Source organism: Nannospalax galili, unplaced genomic scaffold (assembly GCF_000622305.1).
Source record: "Nannospalax galili isolate Female #2095 unplaced genomic scaffold, S.galili_v1.0 scaffold44, whole genome shotgun sequence".
Lineage (NCBI taxonomy): Eukaryota > Metazoa > Chordata > Mammalia > Rodentia > Spalacidae > Nannospalax > Nannospalax galili.
The window spans coordinates 2,102,458-2,124,271 of record NW_008355789.1 but is presented as its reverse complement, the minus strand read 5'-3'; the positions used below and the strand labels follow the sequence as shown (position 1 = coordinate 2,124,271).

General features: G+C 37.9%; 1 protein-coding gene across 4 annotated transcripts in view; it reads left to right on the top strand.

Annotated features, from left to right (window-relative positions):
- Positions 1–21,814, top strand: part of Sbf2 (SET binding factor 2) — a 412,775-nt gene that overhangs the window by 229,331 nt on the left and 161,630 nt on the right. For all 4 annotated transcript variants that reach the window (XM_029556331.1, XM_029556330.1, XM_008853457.2 and 1 more), the window contains 2 exons: positions 2,188–2,297; positions 4,226–4,375. In XM_029556331.1, the coding sequence (XP_029412191.1) occupies positions 2,188–2,297; positions 4,226–4,375 (260 nt within the window). The remainder of the gene's footprint in view (positions 1–2,187; positions 2,298–4,225; positions 4,376–21,814) is intronic.

Below are 21,814 nucleotides of genomic sequence, written 5' to 3'. Positions count from 1 at the left end.
AGAAAAAAGTCAGAACAGGGCAATTTTCAAATGTTCATATGAGAGTCCATTGGAATTTCTTGACAAGGGCTTCCAAAAGCATCCCTCTATTGGGTTCCTCCTCATTTTTCTTTTGTCTTCCAAGGCTGGTGGACTCTAGAGTGATGGATTCAGGATTTGCTTTCAGGTATTTTGTTGGAGTGGTTAGAATCAGCATCAGTTCCCTCTCAAAGGCTTCTAGGTAGGGGGAGAAAACAAATTTGTCCATCATTTTAGAACAATGTGGGGTTGTCTCCCTCTGCTACAGGTGGGTACTACAGTATTGCAGGCCAAGAATAACTTTTTATATAGACTTAAGCCTAATGTCTGGGAAGTGTAATCCCTTGAACTCGTAAAGAAATATACTGATGATTTACTCTTTGGTTATACTTTCCTTTTGGGTGTTATGACCATACAGTTGGCCCAAATAAATCAATTTATTTTTGCACTTAAGGTCATTTGAGGATCTGTTCCTCAGGGGTCACATGGGCTTGGGAGGAGCTCCTGGCTCCTTTCTTTTACCAGTTCCATCTATGTGAAGATAAGTCAAAGGTCCTGCTCAACCATGTCTGGCTTTACTTGGAAGCATGAATGAGGTGATTCCTCTGAGTTGACCCTCCTCTTTGTAGACTGGACACTGGTTCAAGTCCATCTGGTGGGGTCTCCATGTCCTCCCTAGCAAGAAGACAGGTGACTCACCACAGTTTCAGGACATTTTGAGAGATGTGCCATAGTTTCCTGGAACTTAGTTGACCTTGGAGGGCAAGGAGCAAAAACTGTCCCTTAAGTCCCTCTGACCACTTTAGTATAGGCCTCAAACTATGGCTGTTAAACATCCAATACGGTCAGTTCCACCAGTCTGGTACTTTTAATTATCATGTGCTATGTAGATAAGGCTTGGGTAAAAAACCAAATATTCTCAGATAAACTTTGACTAGATATATATTTTGTTCCTTAAACTAGTTGACTAAACTGTGACATAGACATTTTAAGATTATGTATATATTATTTTTGTCTCATCCTTTATACAGCATAACAAACCTGATCCTCCCTTCATCACTTGGTTAGGCTTTTTCATTTTTTCTATTTTGGAAAATATCTCCATTCCCATATCCTTTTAACATCTTTTACATTCTCATTTTCTTTTAAATAATAATGAGTCATAATAACATTAACAAATAAATTTTTCTTTGGTTGTGAAACTTCTTTTCCTGGGGATGCTAAGCAATGCTTATTCCCTTTCAAGGCTCTAGTGTTGCCAATGTTTGATTAAAGTTTTACTGGGGAACCAATGAATTTATTGAGCTTACCAAGATAACTGAGGGGTTGCTGAGGTGCATGTATGACCTGAGGGTATGTACACTGGAAAGCCTTTACCCAGCATGGGTCATGTATTCTCTTCCTAGCCTTCCCCAGATTGTATACTTTAGCCCCTGCCAAATCCAGGAGGCCATGTATGATTAGGGTCAAATTACATACAGTTGACTGGGAAGAGTGGCTGGGTAATGTGGTGGAAAAGGAACTAAGTTTTTAGAAATAAAAGAACTACTGAAGTTGGAGAGATGGCTTAGATTAAGAGCTCTGACTGCTCCCCCAAAAGACCCTCCAGCACTCATGTCGGGTGGTTCACAACCGCCTGTAACTTCAGCTCCAGGGTGCCTGCACTCACCATACACAGACACACATACAGACACATAATTAAAAATAAAAATAAATCTTTTACAGAAAGCAATTACAGGGGCTAGAGAGATGGACCAATAATTAAAAGCTCTTGGTGCTCTTGCAGAGGACCCAGTAGTGCCTGATATTCTTAGGATATAGTTTTTTAGCAAACTCATAAATTCCAACCTCTTTTGCTTTGGGGTCCTCTTATATAATGAACATTAGCTGTCTGCCTGTGGGCTAGCACCTCATGCACTTCCTATCCTATCAGTTTGTTTACAGTTGAAATTTTAAAAATGTTTAATTTACCTAAGGGTTAATTATATCATGAGACCATATTTTGTGAAATTATTCATTGTCTAGCCTGATATTTCAGACCTCGAAAATGTAGTTAATGAGTGTTATGGAACAAGGGAAAATATTCTAAAGTTGGTCATGTTAACACTCTTAAATAATCCTTTGCTTGTGCGGTTTTAATTTACTTTTTTGTTTATATTCCTCTACTAGTTTCAATAATGGATAAAGTGACGACAGTTTTCAACAGTGCACAGAGACTGGAAGTTGTTAGAAACTGCATCTCATTTATATTTGAAAATAAAACTTTGGAGACTGAAAAGGTAATAAAACACCACTTTTCCTATTTATCATTTCCATTTCAGATTTCCATTTCTTTTTTTTTTTTTCCATTTAAATTTTCCTTTTTTTTTTTTTTTGTCTTTTTTTGAGACAGGGTCTCCCAGTAGCCCCAGCTGTCCTGAAACTCACTTTGTAGACCAGGCTGGCCTTGAACTCACAGAGATCAGCCTGCCTCTGCCTCCCGAGTGCTGGGATTAAAGGCATGCGCCACCACACCCAGCTCAGATTTACATTTTAAAGTTGACAGCTGCTCTTTTCTTCAATTCTGTGCCCCTTCTTAATAAAATGCCCTTGCATTAAGTCACATTTTAAACAAAATAGTGTCTAAGATTTAAAACTGGAGCTCAAGCCTTTGTGTACAAGAGAAGCTTGGAGGTCATTTTTTTCTTTCCAGTTATAAAACATGGCTTATTAAACCCTTTTTTCAAGTACTGCTTAGAAACTTTATTTTAAACAGAATTTTATTTATTGTGAGGAATCTAGTTAAATTGTGTAATAAATTCTAGGAATTGATATTCAACTTACATGTGCCTCATTGAAGTTTCTTGCCTTCTTCCCTGGAACATGCTGAACATGACATAACCCTTTTTGGTAATTCATGATCATAGTTCTGAACATCTGTTCCAGGGGATTGGTAAACCATACACAGTTGTTTACCACTACACTGTATGACCCCTTGCCTTTTGATTTTTGAGGATTTTGTTGTTGTTATATATTGGTTGGTTGACTCTTTTGTTTTGACTTGTTTTCATATTTACATTTAAAAGCATAACCGATTTTCCATTGTTTCTCTGAGTTTCAGTTTTTGTTTGCTGTTTCTTTTTTATTTTGGTTTGGTTTTGTATTTTTGAGCTCACTAAGTAGTCTAAGCTTGACTTGAACACTTGATCCTCTTGCCTCAGCCTCTCTGAATACAATTGTATGCCATCACACAAGGCTTCACATGCTTTTATCTCTGCCTTTAGCATTATTATGCCCTCTCACTCTGAGACTCTTTTCTTGCTTATTTGCAACTTTGTTCTGTTCTTTAGGTTTTCCAAATTAAGCAAGCTTATATTACTATATACAAATAAACAAGCCTTACTTAATGAAGTAAAGGAGGCATTCTTGAGTGTTCTTTTTTTAAAATATTTACTATTTTTTTTTTATGTGTGAGTGTATTGCCTATATGTATGTGAGCGCACCCGTGTCGTGCACTGCCTCGGAGATCAGAAGAGGGCTTCCGATTCCCTTGGAACTGGAGTTAAGGATGGTTCGTAGCTGCCATGTGGGTGCTGAGAATTGAATCCGAGTCCTCTACAAGAGCAGTCAGTGCTCTTAACCACTGAGCCATCAGAGTTTTAATGCATGTATCTAAAGATAACTTTATATTAACCTAAGTTATTTTTTCTTTCTTTCTTACGACGTTGAAATAGGAAGACGAGATTGTAGAACTTTCCTCTCAGGGATTGAAGCTGAATAGTGGTGAAATATCTGAATGATTTAAATGTATGAAATCACCTGTGCTTTTTGTCATCGTAGTTTTCCATCTATTCTTGTCATTCAAAGTTCACCAGTTCTAAAAATATGTCCAAATGTCTGCAGCTTTAAATCATGGTCTCAGCAGCAATCATTTTGGCCATTTAAATTTTGTTAAGTCTAAGGGGAAAAAAGCAAATTTTTCTTTTTTCTCAATCTATTATAGAAGCCATTTGTGGTATGTTTTTCATGCTGACTTAAAATAAACATAGCTACAAATCTATCTGCTTTATAATTGGTCTTAACAGTGAATCACCTGTTTCCTAGGAATTCCATTCTCTTAACTTTGTTAAATCCTTGACAGGATATATTTGCATAGTCATTGTGGGTATTTGAAGGTTCTTTTTCCCCAGTAGTACCTTTTAGTCACTTGCAATATTCTTGTCTTCAGACCCTTCCCGCTGCCTTGAGGGCCCTTAAAGGAAAAGCAGCTAGACAGTGTCTCACTGATGAACTGGGTTTACATGTCCAACAAAACCGGGCAATACTGGACCATCAGCAGTTTGACTACATAATAAGGATGATGAATTGTACTCTACAGGTAATTTTTAATGATTTCAGATTATTCTTATTTGAAAATATTTTTTATTTCTTCAGGAGATGTATTATTTACTGAAGTATCAAGTTCTTGAGGCTATCAATGGTAAATAGGGTGAAAAGCTGATATACATATGAACCCTTGCTCATTAATTTACATGGGTGCTTTTGTTCTTTTCCTTGTTTCTTTTTCTGGAAAATATTATCATATTGCATTAAGTTTTAAACATAAGCAGGCTTTTTTAAATCATTGAGTTATATATTACTAAATTCTATAGTCGCATCTTCTTTTCAGTCAGTTTTTAGTTGTACTATTAAGGCAGAGGACAATTATGGTGACTCATTCAGTGATGAATGAATTGTAAGAAACGGTTTCCCACAGGCTTTAGAATATGTGTATGATCTTATAAAGATGAGGGCCCACAAAATAATGAAAACTAAAGTAGAAGAAGCAAATAATCCTGGGTTCCTTATTAGATGTTCTGTGGTATTGCTATCCTGTTCTGTCTACATTGAGAATTCAACAGCTATTCAACACCAGAGGATGTAAACAAAGTACTTGTAAAATATGGCATACATGCAAACAATACACTCATACACATAAAATAAAAATAATAAATAAAATTTTAAAAAATGGCATAGTAGAAAATAACTGCAGGATATAACTGGTAATAAAATTTATGGACAAAAGTGACCTAAATGAGTAAGAAGATTTACCATATTTGTGGATTGAAAGACTTCATCTACTAAAAGTATCATTTCTCAAAATGCCTTGTAGTGATGATATAATTCCTGTCAGAATCCTAAGTAGGAGATCAAAAACAATTGTTTTGTAATTACCAACCTTGTCCTAATGAAAAGGATGGGACTCTACATGGGCTGTGGATGGACGTACACTGAAGGATATTTGAGGACACAAATCAGACTCTATTTTTACGTATGTGTGTTTGTGTATGTGTGTACATTAAATTGGTCAGAGGGCAGTGGGGGGTGTACAGAGAAGGGCTCTGAATAGCTTCAAACTATTATATAAAAATCACAATAATTCAGTAAAAAAGATTTTAAAAATCAAAAAAGAGAAAATAAACCATGAAGACTTGTCTTATCAGATCTCAAATAATTAGTATAAGTTTTTGTGGTTAAGATAATCTAGAGAGAACTGGAGTGATGGCTTAGTGGTTAAAAGCACTGGCTGTTCTTGCAGAAATACCCGGAACCCAACATGAAGACTAAAAACCATAACTCCAGTTCCGGGGATCCAGTGCTTTCTTCTGTCCTCTATGGACATTGTATAACATGGGTACACTTACATACATGTAGATCATACACTCATACACATAAAGTGAAAAAAAGAAAAAAAAAGATAATTGGCACAATTGACATATAGAACAGAATAGGGAGCCCAAACTAGAGAACCCCCAACCAAATGCACATGTATAAAGAAATGTGACTTATCAAAAAATGCATTTTAGAACAATGGCAAAATGATGAACAATTCAGTAACAGTGGTGGGACATGTGGATGTTACCACATACACATAGTGTACCAGTAACAGAAAGAAGCAGACATACTTCACACTGTACACAAATTTCACATGGGTTAAAAACTTAAAAGCCCCCAAAAGATGACAATAAAGTCTAAAACATTTAAAATGTAATACAGGAGCAATTCTTAGGGCAGTATTTGTTAAACAAGTCACCAGTAGTGTCAGTCTTAAAAGATTTAATTTCACTACATTAAAATTAAGAACTGTTCATCAAAATAAAATATCCTGAGAGTAAAACACAGGCCAGGTGTGGCAGTATTTGCCTGTAATCCCAGCAACTGGGAAAGATGAGGCAGTAGGCTCTGGAGTTGGAGGCCAGCCAGGACTACATAGTGAGACCGTTTTAAAACAAAAACAGGAGAATGAGAACACAAACCTCTCAAAGCGAGTGATATTTGTAAAACATTTACGTTTCAACAAATTTTTACATAATTGTAGTGACATCGATAGGTTTAAAAGAAAGGAAAACTCAGCTTTAAATGAGGAAAACATGAAAAGGAACTCACTAGATAACAAGTTTTTTTGTTTGGGGATTTTTTTCTTGTTTTGTTTGCCCCCCCCCCCTTGGACTTTTTGAGATATGGTCTCCCTATAACCAGGGATGTCCTGAATTTGCTATGTAGACCAGGCTGGCCTGGATCTCATGGAGATCCACCAGCCTCTGCCTCCTGAGTACTGAGATTAAAAGCATGCACCACCACGCCCAACTTGATTACCAAATATATTAAAAAGTGGTCTTAAAAAAATCTATAGGAGCTGGGCGTGGTGGTGCACACCAGATATCCCAGCACTTGAGAGGCGGAGGCCTGGGCTGCATAGTGAGTTCCAGGCCCTCTGGGGCTATAGGTAGACCCTATTTCAAAAGAAGGAAAACAAACAAACAAAAAACTGAATAGATATGGAGGACTGAATGTTATTAAGATGTCAACTGTCTGTCTATAAATTGAACTGTTATATGTAACCTAAGTCAAAATTGCAGCTGTTTTCTAAGATGTTGGCAAACTGATTCTAAAACTTATATGAAAATGTAGCAAATTTCAAATAGCACACTCAGTAAAAAACTGTTTTTGTATTTTAATAGTGACCTCTCCATCAGTTGTCTTTGTTTTTGCAGTTACTGTTCTACTCTTAGAGTGGTACTAGAGACTGAGTCTAGTGTCCTGAGCCTGTGTGTGGAAGGCTTAGCTACTTAGCCACCCCACCCATATCCCCAGTCCATCAGAAGGAACAGTGCCTCAGCACTACTGCAACCTAGTTCCACTCAGAACATTGCATGATTTTTAAAAATCCAGTCAGACACCAAACCCCACATGTGCAAGTTCCAGTGCACAAACAAAAGAAATAGGAAAAGTCAAAGCAGCCTGAACCCTCAAAAAAATTACCAAATCCATAGTAATGGATTCCTGTGGGAGTGAATTAGATGAAATCTCAGACAGAGAATTCAAAAGAATTACTGTAAGAATATACAAGGGCTAGAAAGATAGTTCAGCCATTGACATTAAGAGCACTGGCTTCTTTCACAGAGGACCCAGGTTTGATTCCTAGCACCCACATGGCCCCTAACAGCCATCCTAACTGCAGTTCCAGGGGATCTGACATCCTCTTCTGACCTCCTTGGGGACTGCACAACACAGATGCACTTAAATACATGCAGGCAATACATTCATACACATAAAATAAAAATAATAAAATATTTTTTAAAAAATAAAAGAATGTTCAACAAGACCAGAGAGCATGGATAAATTCCTACACAAATCCAAAGAAAATGCAAGCAACTGGTTGGAGCAAAGTTAATGAAGTATGTGAAAGAGGAATCCAGTCAAAAGAGAAACACTGAAAAAAAAATCAAGTTAAATTTTGGAAACAAAATGCTCAAAACATCAAGTAACACAGTAGAAAGCCTCACCAGTAGAACTGGTCAAGTAGAAGACAGAATGTCAGTGCTTAAAGACAAATGTCATGATTAATCTCATTTGTCAACTTGAGATTTAGAATCAGCTGGGAGAGGAGGCTCTGGGCATGCCTGTGAGAAATTATCTTGAGTAGGTTAATTGAGGTGGGAAGGACCACTTACTGTGGGTGGCCTGTTCCCTGAGCTGGCATTCTGGACTACAGAAAGAGGAAAAAGTAAGCCGAATACAAGTTTTCATCTCTCTTTTCTTCCTGACTGCAAATGCAACGTGGCAGCTACTTCACACACCTGCTGCCTTGACTTCCCTGCCATGGTGGACTAACCTTGAACTGTGAGCTGAATAGACTCACCCTTCTTTAAGTTGCTTTTGAAGGTATTTTGTTATAGCAACTGATGAAAAACTAAGACAATAAAGTAGATGAGTTAGAATACTGAGGCAAAAGTAAAAAGAAAGAATGGACATGGAGATCTGTGGTATACTAGCAAAGACCAGACTTGCTAATCATAGGCATAGGAGCAGTTTAAAGGCATAGAAAATATGGTCGATAAAATCATAATAGGAAACCTTCTAAATCTATAGAAAGAGATAACCATTTACAGGAAGCATTAGAATGCCAAAACAGGTCACATCATAGTTAAAACACTAAGCATGCAAAACAAGGAATATTGAAACATGCGGCAGAAAGTACCAGGTCCCACATACAGACAACCCTATCAGCATTTCTCAGCAGCAACTCTCAAATCCAGGAAGGTGTTGAATAATGTATTTTAAACTCTGAAAAACAATAAGATCTAACTCAAATTACTCTGTCCAGAAAAGATATACTCAAAATTGAAGGAGAAGGAAAAGCCTCGATATAATAAGCACAAACTAAAGGAATTCATGACTACTATGCCGACACTACAGACCACACTTGAAAGAAACAAGCACGCTGAATAAAAAAGTAGACACAACCCTGAAGTCACAGGAAGTAGTAAACTGCACTAGAGCAGTAATAAGCAAATGATGATTAGGAAATTAGCAAACATAAAACAGCAAAATGACATTATCTGATATACAACTTTAATAATAATTTTAAATGTTAATGATTTCAACCCTCCTATCAAAAATGCTAACAGATTGGATTACTAACTAGGATCAGCTTTTTATAGCTTGCATAAAATTCACTTCACTGGCAAAAAAAAAAAAAAACAAAAAACACAGATATATCCTTGGCATGAGAGGATAGAAAAAGCATTCCAAGCAAGTGGGACTAGAAAGCAAGTAGAGTAGTACTGCTGTGTGACGAAGTTATCTTCAAACCAAAATTTGTCATAAGAGATAAAGAATTTTGAGCTGGTGAGATAGTTCTGCAGGGAAAAGAACTTGCCACACAAGCCTGAAAAACTGAATCCAGTACCCAGACCCTATGTCAAAAAGCCAGATGTAGATGTAATAGCATTTATCTATAATCCCAGCACTGCTGTAGGAAAGTGGGAGAGAGACAGGAGATTCATCTAGAAGCTCACAGGCCTGAAGTACACAGAGCAACAGAAACAAGAGATGACATGCCTCAACAATAAGGTGAAAGGAGAGCCAAAAGTTGTCTTCTGACCTCCATATTCATACATATACTCAAATCACACACAAATAATGAAGTTTCTACAAAAAGAAATCCGTTTTTAAGAACTAATAACTGTTGGGGCTGGAGAGATGGCTCAGCGGTTAAGAACACTGGTTGCTCTTGCAGAAGACCTGGGTTCGAATCCCAGCACCCACATGGCAGCTAACAACTGTTCTTAACTCCAGTCCCAGGGGATCAGACAGCCTCTTCTAACCTCCACAGGCATTGCATGACCTGGTGTACTTACCTACATGCAGGCAATACACGCATACACATAAATTAAAAAATAAAAATTTAAAAAAGAAATAGCTGGGCGTGGTGGCACACACCTTTAATTCCAACACTCTAGAGGCAGAGGCAGGCGGCCATCTGTGTGTTCAAGGCCAGGCCTGGCGAAACAAGGAGGTCCAGTACAGCTGGAGCTCTAAGGGAGGCCCTGTCTCACAAAGACCAAAAAAAAAAAAAGAAGGAAACAGTAGTTGCATTTCACGTGATTAATGGAACAATCCATCAGGCGGATATTACAGTTTTAAACATCAAGCATCAGCACACTCAATTTCATAAAATAATACTGGATATAAAAGCAGATATTGATCCCAGCACTCTGGGGGCAGAGGCAGGCAGATCTCTGTGAGTTCGAGGCCGGCCTGGTCTACATTGTGAGTTCCAGGACTGCTGGGGCCACAGGGAGACCCTGTCTCAAAAAGACAAAAAAGACCCAAAAAAAAAAAAAGGCAGAGATTGACCTCAACACAATAATAATTGGTGACTTGACTATCCTACTGTCACCAATAGACAAGTTATCAGATTAAACCATCAACAATGAAACATCTGCGTTAAAGGACATTGCAGATAAAATAGATTTGAAAGCTATCTATAGAATTCTACCAAAACACTGCAGAACACACATTCTTCCCAGCAGACCATGGATCCTTCCCTTAAAATATACCATGTATTCAAACACAAAGCAAGTTCAAGATAATTGAAATAATTCCTGAATTTTGGTTATAATTGAAGTAACCAGCAAAAGAAACTGCAAAACGTTTACAGACTAACACTATTTAGTGATAAATGAATTGTTAAAGAAATCAAAGGGGAAGCCAGGCATAGTGGCACACACCTTTAATCCCAGTACTTGGGAAGCAGAAGCAGGCGGATCTCTGTGAGTTCAAGGCCAGCCTGGCCTACATAGTGAATTCCAGGACAGCTGGGGCTACAGGAAGACCCTGTCTCAAAAAGACCAAAAAAAAGAAAGAAATCAAAGGGGAAATTTAAAAGTTATTAGAATTGTGTAAAAGCAATTCTAGTAGAGTGGTTTGCAGCTATAAATACCTATATTTCAAAAAAAAAAAAATCTGAGAAATGCTCAAAATTCAGCCTGAGACACTGGTCTTGTTCACTTTGCCTCCATTCCTCTGACCTAGTTTAAGGAAAAAAAACGAAACAAAAGATCATGGGAAGAGGATCATATTGAACAATTGGAAACAAAAAAAATGCTTTATAGAAAAAAATGCTTTTTAAAATGGACCTGGCATGAAACTTAACCTAAGCTCAATTCTTCAGATCTATAGTTGTGTGTGGGCCTCTCAAACCAAGCTGGATCCTTCAGATCTACAGTTGTGTGGGCTTCTGGCTTCCCACTTGAGCAGATTCCACTTAGCACGTGCCTCATTGTAATACTTGGTTTAAGCTTCTTTGGGAGCAAGGAGTCAGACATGCACTAATTAAGAGAGTAGAGAAAGCAGTTAGTTGTAGACACATTGCCAGTGTAGTCATCCATCCTTCATTTTTAAGTTACTGAAACTTTAGGTTCAAAATTACTCATAGTAAGCAATGGCCTTTGTAGTCCTGCACACTAAGAAGTACATTTAAACTGAAATACTCTTTTATGTTTTTATAGAGTTTCATCTCTGTCTACTGTCTGTTTCTGATAGCCCAAAATTCTACCATTGGACATGAATTGCTTAGGCTCTTCATTCTGGAACTCAGGTCTGGCCTTAGACTGTCTTGTTAATTATAATATGTTTGAAAGTAGGCTTTGCACTCTGAGGGATGACTGTTCTATCAGTAATGCATCATAAAGTTGTTCAGCCAAGGTTTTGACCATTGCATGACCTCCTGAGACACATCTCTCTAGAGATGAAGTAATGTATTTTAAGTACACTCTTTCCTAATGTGGTCTGTCATGAGTACATATCGAGCCTAACATTGTGTTCTGTAAACTTCATCTGTCTAGCTTCTGGAATCCACCCTTGTAGCAAAAGTATTTGCAGGGGATATCTGCATAGACAGCCACAGAAAGAGGCATTCCCTTTCCTGATCAGCTTTTAATTGAGCCAGTTGAAATCAGAAATGGAGTTTCAAAAGGACTTAGAAAAATATGAAATAAAAATAAAAATCTTTAAAGATCATTGAGTCTAAACTCTTTTCTAGTTGAAGAAAATACCGCAAGGTGGTTGGCACAAGATGACACCATCCATCATATAGTGGCATACTAAGGATAAGAATGTAGGTCATAATGAGTCCAGTCCTGTGCCTTTTCCAGTTTTCTATACAGAATGTTTTTAAGCAATAATAGTATTTGGTCTGTGTGTTAATCATTTTTTGTTGCTGTGACAAAATACTTGGAAAACAACTTAAAAGGAGGAAAGATATATTTTGGCGCCCGGTTTCAAAGTTGTATCTCTGGATGGCTAGCTCCATTATTTCTGGGCTTTGTTGGGGCAGGACATCAAATTATAAAACATAGTATATTTGTAAAACAAATTATATGAACAAAATGGCTCACCTCATGTTGACCAGGAAGCAAATTCCAAAAGGAATGAGCCAGGGACAAGATAATACCTTCAAAGTCACATTCCTAGTGACTTCCTCCAACGAGACCACACTCTCGACCAGTCCATTCAGCTGTAAGTGAAGTTCAGGCCCATTTAGTCCAGTTACCTCTCAAAAGCCCTTCAGCTGACAAACAGGCTTTTAGCAAGTGAGCCTTCAGGGGCATTTTTAGATTAAAACCAGAACAGGGGGGCTGGAGAGATTGCTTAGCAGTTAAGAGCACTGACTGCTCTTGTAGAGGACCCGGGTTCAATTCCAAGCACCCACTTGGTAGCTATGAACCGTCCTTAACTCCAGTTCCAGAGGAATCCGAAGCCCTCTTCTGACCTCTGCAGCATTGCACAACATGGGTCCCCTCACATACATGCAGGCAATACACTCATACACCTAAATTAAGAATAATAAAATATTTTTTTAATATATAAAAATTTTTTAATTAAAAAAAACAGATGTATAACCAAAATAAAATTCCTTCAGATTTAAAGAAAAAAAATGATTTATTCATTTATTTATTTATTTATTGCTCCGGAGGTAGAGGCAGGCGTGGTGGCACAAAGGCAGGCAGACCAGCCTGGTCTACATAGTGAGTTCCAGACCAGTTGGAGCTTTAGGGAAAAAAAAATTAATTTACATAAATAGAATAAACTATCTTAATTTTGAAATCTTTATTAGAACAAATTGGTACTTTTCTTGAAATTTAATTAACATCATTTCTAATGTTGAATATGTATATAAAAGCAGAGTCACTATAATAATAGCTTCAGTGGTTTCTCTTTATACAGAACTTAACTATCATACAACACACACATGCACACACACACACACACACACACATATATATATATATACACACACACACATATGTGTATATATGGGGGGGTCATTTTGAACAGGGTCTCAACATGTAGACCAGGCTGTCCTTGATCTCATAGAGATCTGCCTGCCTATGCCTCCCAAGCACTGGGATTAAAGGCGTGCCCCACCACTACCAGATTAACCTTTATATAATTTTAAACACAACTAAAACCACATACAAAACAACACCCATTAACTGAACACATGTAAGATTTTTTAAAATGAGAGCAAGATGTGAAAGAAAGGTGACTCCAAATAGTTCATCTTCCAGTCTAGCTCAAATGTGACTTCTTACTCATTAAAGCCTTTTCTGATTATGATGGTACAGTCACCCTTCTTGTATGCTCCAGTAACATATTTCTTTACTTTTAATATGGCATGTTGAATACTGATTTGCATTAGCTATCTCTGGGCCTCTCTGTTCCACTAGCTTGTAAGTTTTTACAGAAGAAGTCCCAGTGATAAGGACAATATGTACATTTTCACTTTGTAGGCACTAGGCGCATTTTTGCTGGATGAAAAAGCAAAGGTATGTAATATAAACTTAAGTAACAAAACATTTCTTTTTAAAAGTGTTATTTTCATTTTATTTGTATGAGTATATTGCCAGCATGTATGTAAGTACACCCATGTTGTACAATGCCCATGGAGGTCAGAAGAGGGCATTTGGATCCCCTGGAACTGGAGTTAATGGACAGTTTTTAGCCACTATGTGGGTGACTCGAACCCAGGTCCTCTGTAAGAGCTGCCAGTGCTCTTAATTGCTGAGCCATCTCTCCAGCTCCAAAAACTTACCTCTTTAAAACATTTGCATTTTACTGTTGAGCATTTGAGAGACAAGATACCTTAAGCAAATTAAAATACTTTGGAAAAGGCACAGTATTTCACACATTTAACTATAGACATAAATTTTCACTTTTTGCCTGACATCAAGTAACATTCCCATGGTATATTAAGGAAATACTGAGTTTTTATGAGAAGCTGCTTAACTTTCAAAGTGACTGTACCATTTTGACTTCCCCAACAGCAATGCATGAGTGTTTCTTATTGCTCTACATTCTCCTTAGGATTCAGTATTGTCAGTAGTCTAAGTTTCGGTCATTCTGAGGGGTATTTTCTTTAAATTTGCATTTTCCTGATGAAAACTTATGGAACACATTTTCATATGTTTATTTACCATTTTTATCTTGATTAATGTCTTTGAGTCAAGTTTTGACCTAATTTTTAAATTAGTTTTTTTGTGTATGTCATATTGATAAGCTTTAATAGTTCCTTATGTATTTTAGATATTAGTCCATTATCAGATTAGTCTTTTACACATATCTCCTAACCTTTGGCTTATCTTTTCATTCTCTTGACAGCATCTTTTACTGAAAGAAAATTTTGATTGTTATGAAGCCAAACTTAATTGTTTAATGAATCAGGCCTTTGTTACCTTATCAAAGAGTCCTTTCCAGATTCAAGGTCATCTCAATTTTTTCCTGTGTTATCTTCTAGGAGATTTATGGTTTTTCATTTTATATTTAAGTATGTGATCCATTTTGAGTTATTTTTTGTGAAAATAAGGTATCTGGAGCCACTGTGTGGTAATACAGCCTTTAATCCCAGCACTTGGGATGTAAGATCAAGGCCAGGCTGGTCTACATAGTGAGTTCCAGGTCAGCTGGGGCCACAGGAAGACCCTGTCTCAAAAAAAAGAACAAGGTATATGTCCAGGTCCATGTTTGTGTGTATGTATGTGTAGGTGTGTGTGCATGCACACGTGCTCATGTGTGTGTACATGTGGAGACCAGAAGTTAGCCTTGGATATCTTACTTTTTTTGAGACAGGATCTCTCCTGGGACCTGGAGCTCACAGTTAGAATAGAATGTCTGCCCAGCAAGTCCCAGGGATCTGTCTGACTCTTATCTCTCCAGCTCTGGTATTCTAAGTGCATACCTGAACACCCAGCTTTTTATGTGAATGCTAAGGATCAGACTCAGATCTTAATGCTTATGTGGCAAGCGCTTTACCTACTGCTCTGTCTCCACAGCCCTCATTTATATATGCAATGAGTCTATTTAGTGGTACTCCTATGTACATGTGTTTAGGGAAGATCATTTAGGATCAAATTACCTATCAGGAAGCTAATCCCTGGAGAAAACTGATTCTCCATCCCTCAGCATCTGTTGATTGTAGCTCATCTAGAGATGGGACTCTGAAATTTGCCCCATCCACATTGGGGCATGCTCATGTCAACTACTTTTGTCATAGGTTACCATACTGTGAAGATTTCATGGATTGCAGCTTTTCTGTCATTTCTAGAATGCATTATCACCTCTTTTTTTTCATATGGGTATCCCATTGTTTCAGAATCATTTATCAAAAGGACTTTACTCTATTTTATTGCCTTTATAAGATCTTTTGTCAAAGATTAGTTTGCATTTCTTCTAGGCTCTCAAGTATTCTGTTCTCAGCAGTATTGAGTGTATTATTATGCCTGGCAAAGGCATTCTTTATTTCTGTTACTATGCTTTTTATCTCTAGCTTCTCTGATTCTATATTGGAATTTAAATCTACCTGATTATATTATCCATCTGTTCTTTCATGCTGTCTACTTTATCCATTATAATACCTGGTTTATTAATCCTAGTTGTTTAAAATTCCCAGTCAGATAATGCCAATAGCCCCACCATATCTGAGTCTACTTCAGATGTTTTCTCTCTTTTAATTATGTGTAGGGAGGTGCCTTTTAGTATACCTTATAATTAGATAGTCTGACCATGATGTGTTAGGTTAAAGAAAATACTATAAATAAGACTTTATTAATTGAGGGGCATGATGTCCAGGGAGTCAGACTCTGATATCAGATAGACCATAGCATCAGATGGATGCTGTGAATTCTCTGGTCTGCACTGAGAGTGATGGTTTTCTGCAGAAAAGAGGTGAATAGACAGTACTATATGTAGGTCTCACTACCAGGCTAATTGTCAGCAGAAGTATAAAAATGAGGAAAGGAGACATCCAGGAAAAGATTGTGGAGGAAGAACATCCTGAGTTCATAAGAAACGTTCAGTGTTTGCCCATGTGAGAAGCAATGCTGGCTAAGTCACAAAGGTCAGGGAGTGTTAGTAGATTAATGAGTAGAACCACAGAGGTTTAGGTGTTAAGGGATCAGAATGTAGCACAAAGAAAAAGAGGTCTGGTGTGGTGACACAGGGGTTAATCCCAGCACTCCAGAGACAGAGACAGGGGAGTGAGTTCAAGGCCAGCCTACAGTGAGTTCCAGTCAGAGCTACACAGTGAGACTGGTGGGGAGTGGGAGAGGGAAAGGGAAAAAGGAAGAGAGAAAGAGAAAGCCAAAAGACTAATGTTCTTACAGAGGTCTTGAGAAACAAAGTATGAGAAGCAGCAGATTGGTCATTATCATCCCATGAAGGGAATAGGTATTATTCCACACATTAAGGAGGCAACAGTTGTCAGAATGTGAGGAGAGCCAAGATACAAAGGAGAACAATAGGTAGAAGAGAAGGCCAGCACTGTTTTAGTTTAAGCATTAGCAAGCTGTTTGAGATTTAACATGTTACACCTTTCCTGAGGATGGAGATCTATATAGGATGTGAAAAGAGTATGTTCTAGTTACCTGTGTTGTTGTGACAAAACACTGACCAAAAATTAACTTGAGGAAGAAAGGATTTGTTTGGCTTACACTTCCACATCACAGTCTATCATTGAGGGAAGTCAGAACAGGAATTCAGGCATTAACCTGGAGGCAGGAAGGAACTAAAAACTGCTTACTGGCTTGCTCAGCTATCTTTCTTACATAACCCAGGAGAACTGATCATGTAGGGTAGAAAGAAAGTTCCACTCATGAGCAAGAGGATTGAAACAATTATTGAGAACATGCTAAGAGTCTTTAAGGCTAGCTCCCTATCATTTTAGTTGGAGAACCCTATCAGGGTTATAAGCAAGAACTAGAATGAGACGGGGGCTGAGAGGAAGAGGGTTAACAAATTGGAAGAGACAAGCCCCGGGTGAGTGGGCTGCAGAGAGCCAGAAGTATATGAGAAGGAAGCAGGAGCTGCCAGTTTAGCAGGCATATAGTCCTTGATTTTCTAAGCCAGTAATTTTCTTTAATTTGATGTTTATGAGTGTTGTGCCTATATGCATGTAAGTACACCCGTGTTGTGCAATTCATGCAGAGGCCAGAAGAGGGCATTGAATCCTCTGGAACTAGAGTTGTGGACAACTTGGCTAACTACCATGTGGGTGCTGGGAATCAAACCCAGGTCCCCTGCAAGAGCAGCCAATGCTCTTAAGACTTACTGTTGCAAACAGAGAATTGATTTTTGTCTCAGTATTGAATTTAGACATCAGAATTTTTAATAACTCAAAAAAAGATAACCCATACCTAGCACTGAAATTTGTGTTGGATAGCCTATGGTTTCTAGGAAAGGCATTGCCCCCCTTCCCCTATTATAGGAGTTAAACTCTTTTTATATATGTCTGTGTATATATTTTAGAAAGCTTGTATAGTAGTAGGTTTCCGTATAGCTTTTTAAAAGATCTTTAGTGTTAGTTATCCTTCCCCATACTCCCTCTTCTACCCTGTCCTCCCATTCCCCACCCTATTCAACCTATCTTGCTCCTTGCTCCCCATTTCCCCTTCATACTACCACTGTTCTGTGTTCTCTCCCTTGAAACCAGCACCCCATCCCTCTACTGGTTTCCTGACTTTTGTGGGTCCTCCAGTTTAAAGACACATATCTGAAGATTCAAAACTAATATCCACATATGAGACTCAGTGGGTTTAAAAAAAGGGTACAAGAAATTGAGAGGGGACAGTGGTGGCAGGGGAAAAGGGAGGACCTAGAGGGGAGGGAAAAGAGGGGTGGATTTAATCAAAACACATATGCACATAAAAGTCTCAAACAATAAAAAGAATCTTTATTAAAATATCAGAAAATAATCTATATATTATAATTGACTTAGTTATAGGCATGCCCACTTTCTCTTAAGTTTAGTTCTCACAGTCTTTCTACAGCATACTTTAAACGTCTTTGTTCTGAACTGTTTTTTCTTTGAACAATCTTTACCTTGCCATACAGAGTCCTTTCTCATTCAAAAGTATTACACTTTAAACTTCTTTATTAAAAATATACCTCATTTGAGGCTGGAGAGATGGCTTAGTGGCTAAAAGCATTAATTGCTCTCGCAGAGGACCCAGGTCCAAATCCCAGCACCCACATGACAGCTAACAACTGTCTGTAACTCCAGTTCTAGGGGATCCGATGCCTTCTGCTGACCTCTGAGGGCATTGCACAACACAGGTGCACTTAAACACGTGCAGGCAATACACACATACACATAAAATAATTTTTTTATTTAAAAGTAAAAAAATAATGTGGAACACAATTAAGGAAGACACTTTAATAATTTTACAAAATTTAGAAAAATACATTCTTTTAAATAAGATATTTATATTTTTAATGAAAATCAAGAAAGCTGTATGTAAAACACTGAAAACACGCATACTATATATGGTATCTTACGTATCTAACAGTTATAAATACAGATTAAACATATGTATAGTTTGTGTTTTTTAACAAATTTAATTATTCGTTAAAGATTTAAGTCATTAGTACTGACACTTTGAATTGCATTTGTTAGAAAACATTTACTTCTCATTTGGGCTTATGAAGTATCCAAAGCATCAAAAGTTCTGGCATTTCTATCTTTGGATTTATTCTTTGGAACAGTAGAGTCTAGATGGTGACTGATCTATTAGGGGGAAAGGCTGCATCCTGGATCAGGAGCAATATCTCCTCAAAACCAGTTCATCTGTCAAGCAATAGGAACTTTTCAGACAATCCTGTAGAGCTAGATTTGAGACAAGGATCCATATCAACATCTTCACTAGACCTGTCCAATTATAAATACCTCTTATCTTCTAAAGGTTTGTTTTTATTGTTATAATGTAAAAGCTTATTTTAATACCTTAAAAGAAAGATTTGAGACCATTAAGATACCGCTATTTGTTTGCCTAACATGGTCATATTGATCAAATATCCTGTTTTGCCTTTTTCCATTCTCTTTCTCTTTTAGTAAGCAAGATAGGTGGACAAGTTTATTCAGACTTGGAGTTGGGGCTTTTTTCCTTAAATCTTCAGTTATACTATAAACCAAAAAGAATTTGGACTTAATTTAGTAATTTTAATTTACATGAGTACTTATGAACTAATTTTGTACCACGTAGCGTAGTGTAAGCTTAAGTACATGTAGATAATACATAGATGCACATAATCATGCATAAGAAGGTAGATTTTTTTTTAAGGAATGATTTTTCAGCTTTTTTTTTTTAATTTGTCGGTTTTAGACTTGGATTTTTTTTTTTTAATATATAGCATTAAGCAATTCCTAATCTTAAATGAACTGAGGGTAAGAAAATGGTAAGGGAGTCTTGAGAAGGGAGTTAGTCTGAAAGGCAAAGCAGTGGGAAATTGCTTTGTGGAAGCCTTGTGATGGAAAGATAATGGAGACATGAAACTTTTGAAAATCTCATGTCTCAGGAGAAGGGTTGAACATTGGAGAATAATCAGGAAGGAATGGAAAAGTAGATGCCCTAAAAGGTTGTTCAGTTTAGGTTTGGTTGTTTGTTTAGGTTTGGTGGGAATACCTTCCACCCTCATAATGGAGGGAGGAGATTCTTTTAGGGGGTCCAACAAACAGGCTACCAGTGTTACCCTGGGTTTGATGAGAGTGATTGCAGTGGAGCAGCAACCCCTGGACTCCCTGAAATGTTGATAATTGACAGCCCCAGCAAGCTTACCAATCCTCAGTTGAGTGATTGCCAGGGAACTAGCATCATGTTGAGCACAATCCAATTTCCAGTGTCTTTTTTCCTCATATATAGGGCAGGGAGAGGCAGCACCTGTGGGATAGGGTCGGGGTCCTTGCGGGGTGGCTCATTTGGCCACATTTTAATGCAGGCCCTGGATGTGTCAGACCTATGTAGGAAGAGTATTGCCACCTTGTTGAATTAGCCTGTGATGAACCCTGGCATAAGACTGCTGCCTGCAGTTGATAAAATTTAGCCTGGTATCATTTAGATTTTTGAGTCGTAAGATCCTCCTTTCCTTTATTAAAGACCTCAAAAGGCTAATTTTATAAGGTCTCTTTAAAGGGTATAAGGTCTCGTGTCTAATATTTGGAACTTTTAAAAAATATTCGGTGGTCCTATTAAAAAAAGAAAGAAAGAAAATGATAGGTGTTTGGATAAATGGATGAGAGGGATCTGACTAAACCGCAAGTGGATGGACTTGCATTGGGGAATGTCTAGGGACACTGGCTTGACACAGTGGGCCTTAATACCCAGGACAGAGAATATGGTTCCATTGGGGGGCGGGGTATGGGAGGATGCTGGTGGGGACGGAGCTATAAAGATGACTCAAATTGTTTGAGATATTCTATATGAAATACAACAAAATTTAATAAAAACAAAAATATTGGGTGGTAACTAAAAGATAAAATCAAGGTAGAGATATAATCTCCCTTTTCACTCTCAGGGGTCATCTTGGCATATTTAGTCATGGTTTTGGATAAGCAGAAGAAAAATAGGCAGATTTTAATCAGCTCCCTGACTAATCTCTTTGATTTGTCATAATTGACCACTTTAAGGGCAGCTTTTTTTATGCCTGCCAGGAGAAAAGTAATCATAAAACCTCATTTGGGGAAATCATATTAATTGGGTTGGTAATTCCAATGAGGATCAGTGTATGAGACTGCCATGGCACCAATTGGGTGATGATCCCTGTCATAAGTATGAAGTTCATTGGTATGTCCCTGAATGACCATCCTAATGCACTCCTTCTTTTGTGGAAAGAGTAGAGAACAAAGAGGCATAAATGTCATGCAAGGTTAGGTAAAAGGACAGGGTAAGATACTGAAATTCATTCACACAGGTATTGGGATCAGAGACAAAGGAACTTACACAGTTTTCTGTTTCAGTGAGAATGGAGCATGAACATACATGGGGCTGTTAGGCATGGCAACCTCAAGGAGCAGAAGAATGGAATGGGGCTAGAAAAGTGTACAAGTAGCTAAGCCATATGGGTATAAGGCAGTGAAGGGAGAGCCAGGTAAAGGTTTGATAAGGAGCCTGAAGGTGAGTTAAATGTTGAGACCAGGCCTTAGCTGAGGAGGATGGTATCCTCAGATTAAGTCTGGGTGGATAGGGAGGAGGGCAGCAAGGGAAGGGGATCGTGGAGAGTCGGCAGGGAGACAGGGTTGTGGTTTTGGAGAGGCAGCAGCAGGAGTGGGGTTTCCTTCATGGGATCATGGTCTAAGGAAGAATGCAAAAATGCAGTTCAAAATTGACAATAGAGGGATCAGACTAGGAGACTGGCAAGAGTATTTTCATGGAGAAGGAGACCCTGAAAAGTGGAGCATGGTGAAAAGGAACAAAAATAGACAAAGGCTTGAAAGTGGAACTCTTCAGCTCATTTTCCATTGCAGTGGGGAAATTTTTTTCAAGTTCCTCTGAATTGGAAGTTAGACATAGCACCCTCTGGCCAATGGTGGCCATTGTTGAGGGCGTACTACGGCCAGGCCATATTACAGTAAAACATGTTTTGGCTTTATAGTTTTTGTTTTGTTTTTTTTTTCCCATGGCCAGTAAGTTTATGACAAGCCAAGCCAAAAGAGAGTCTCTTG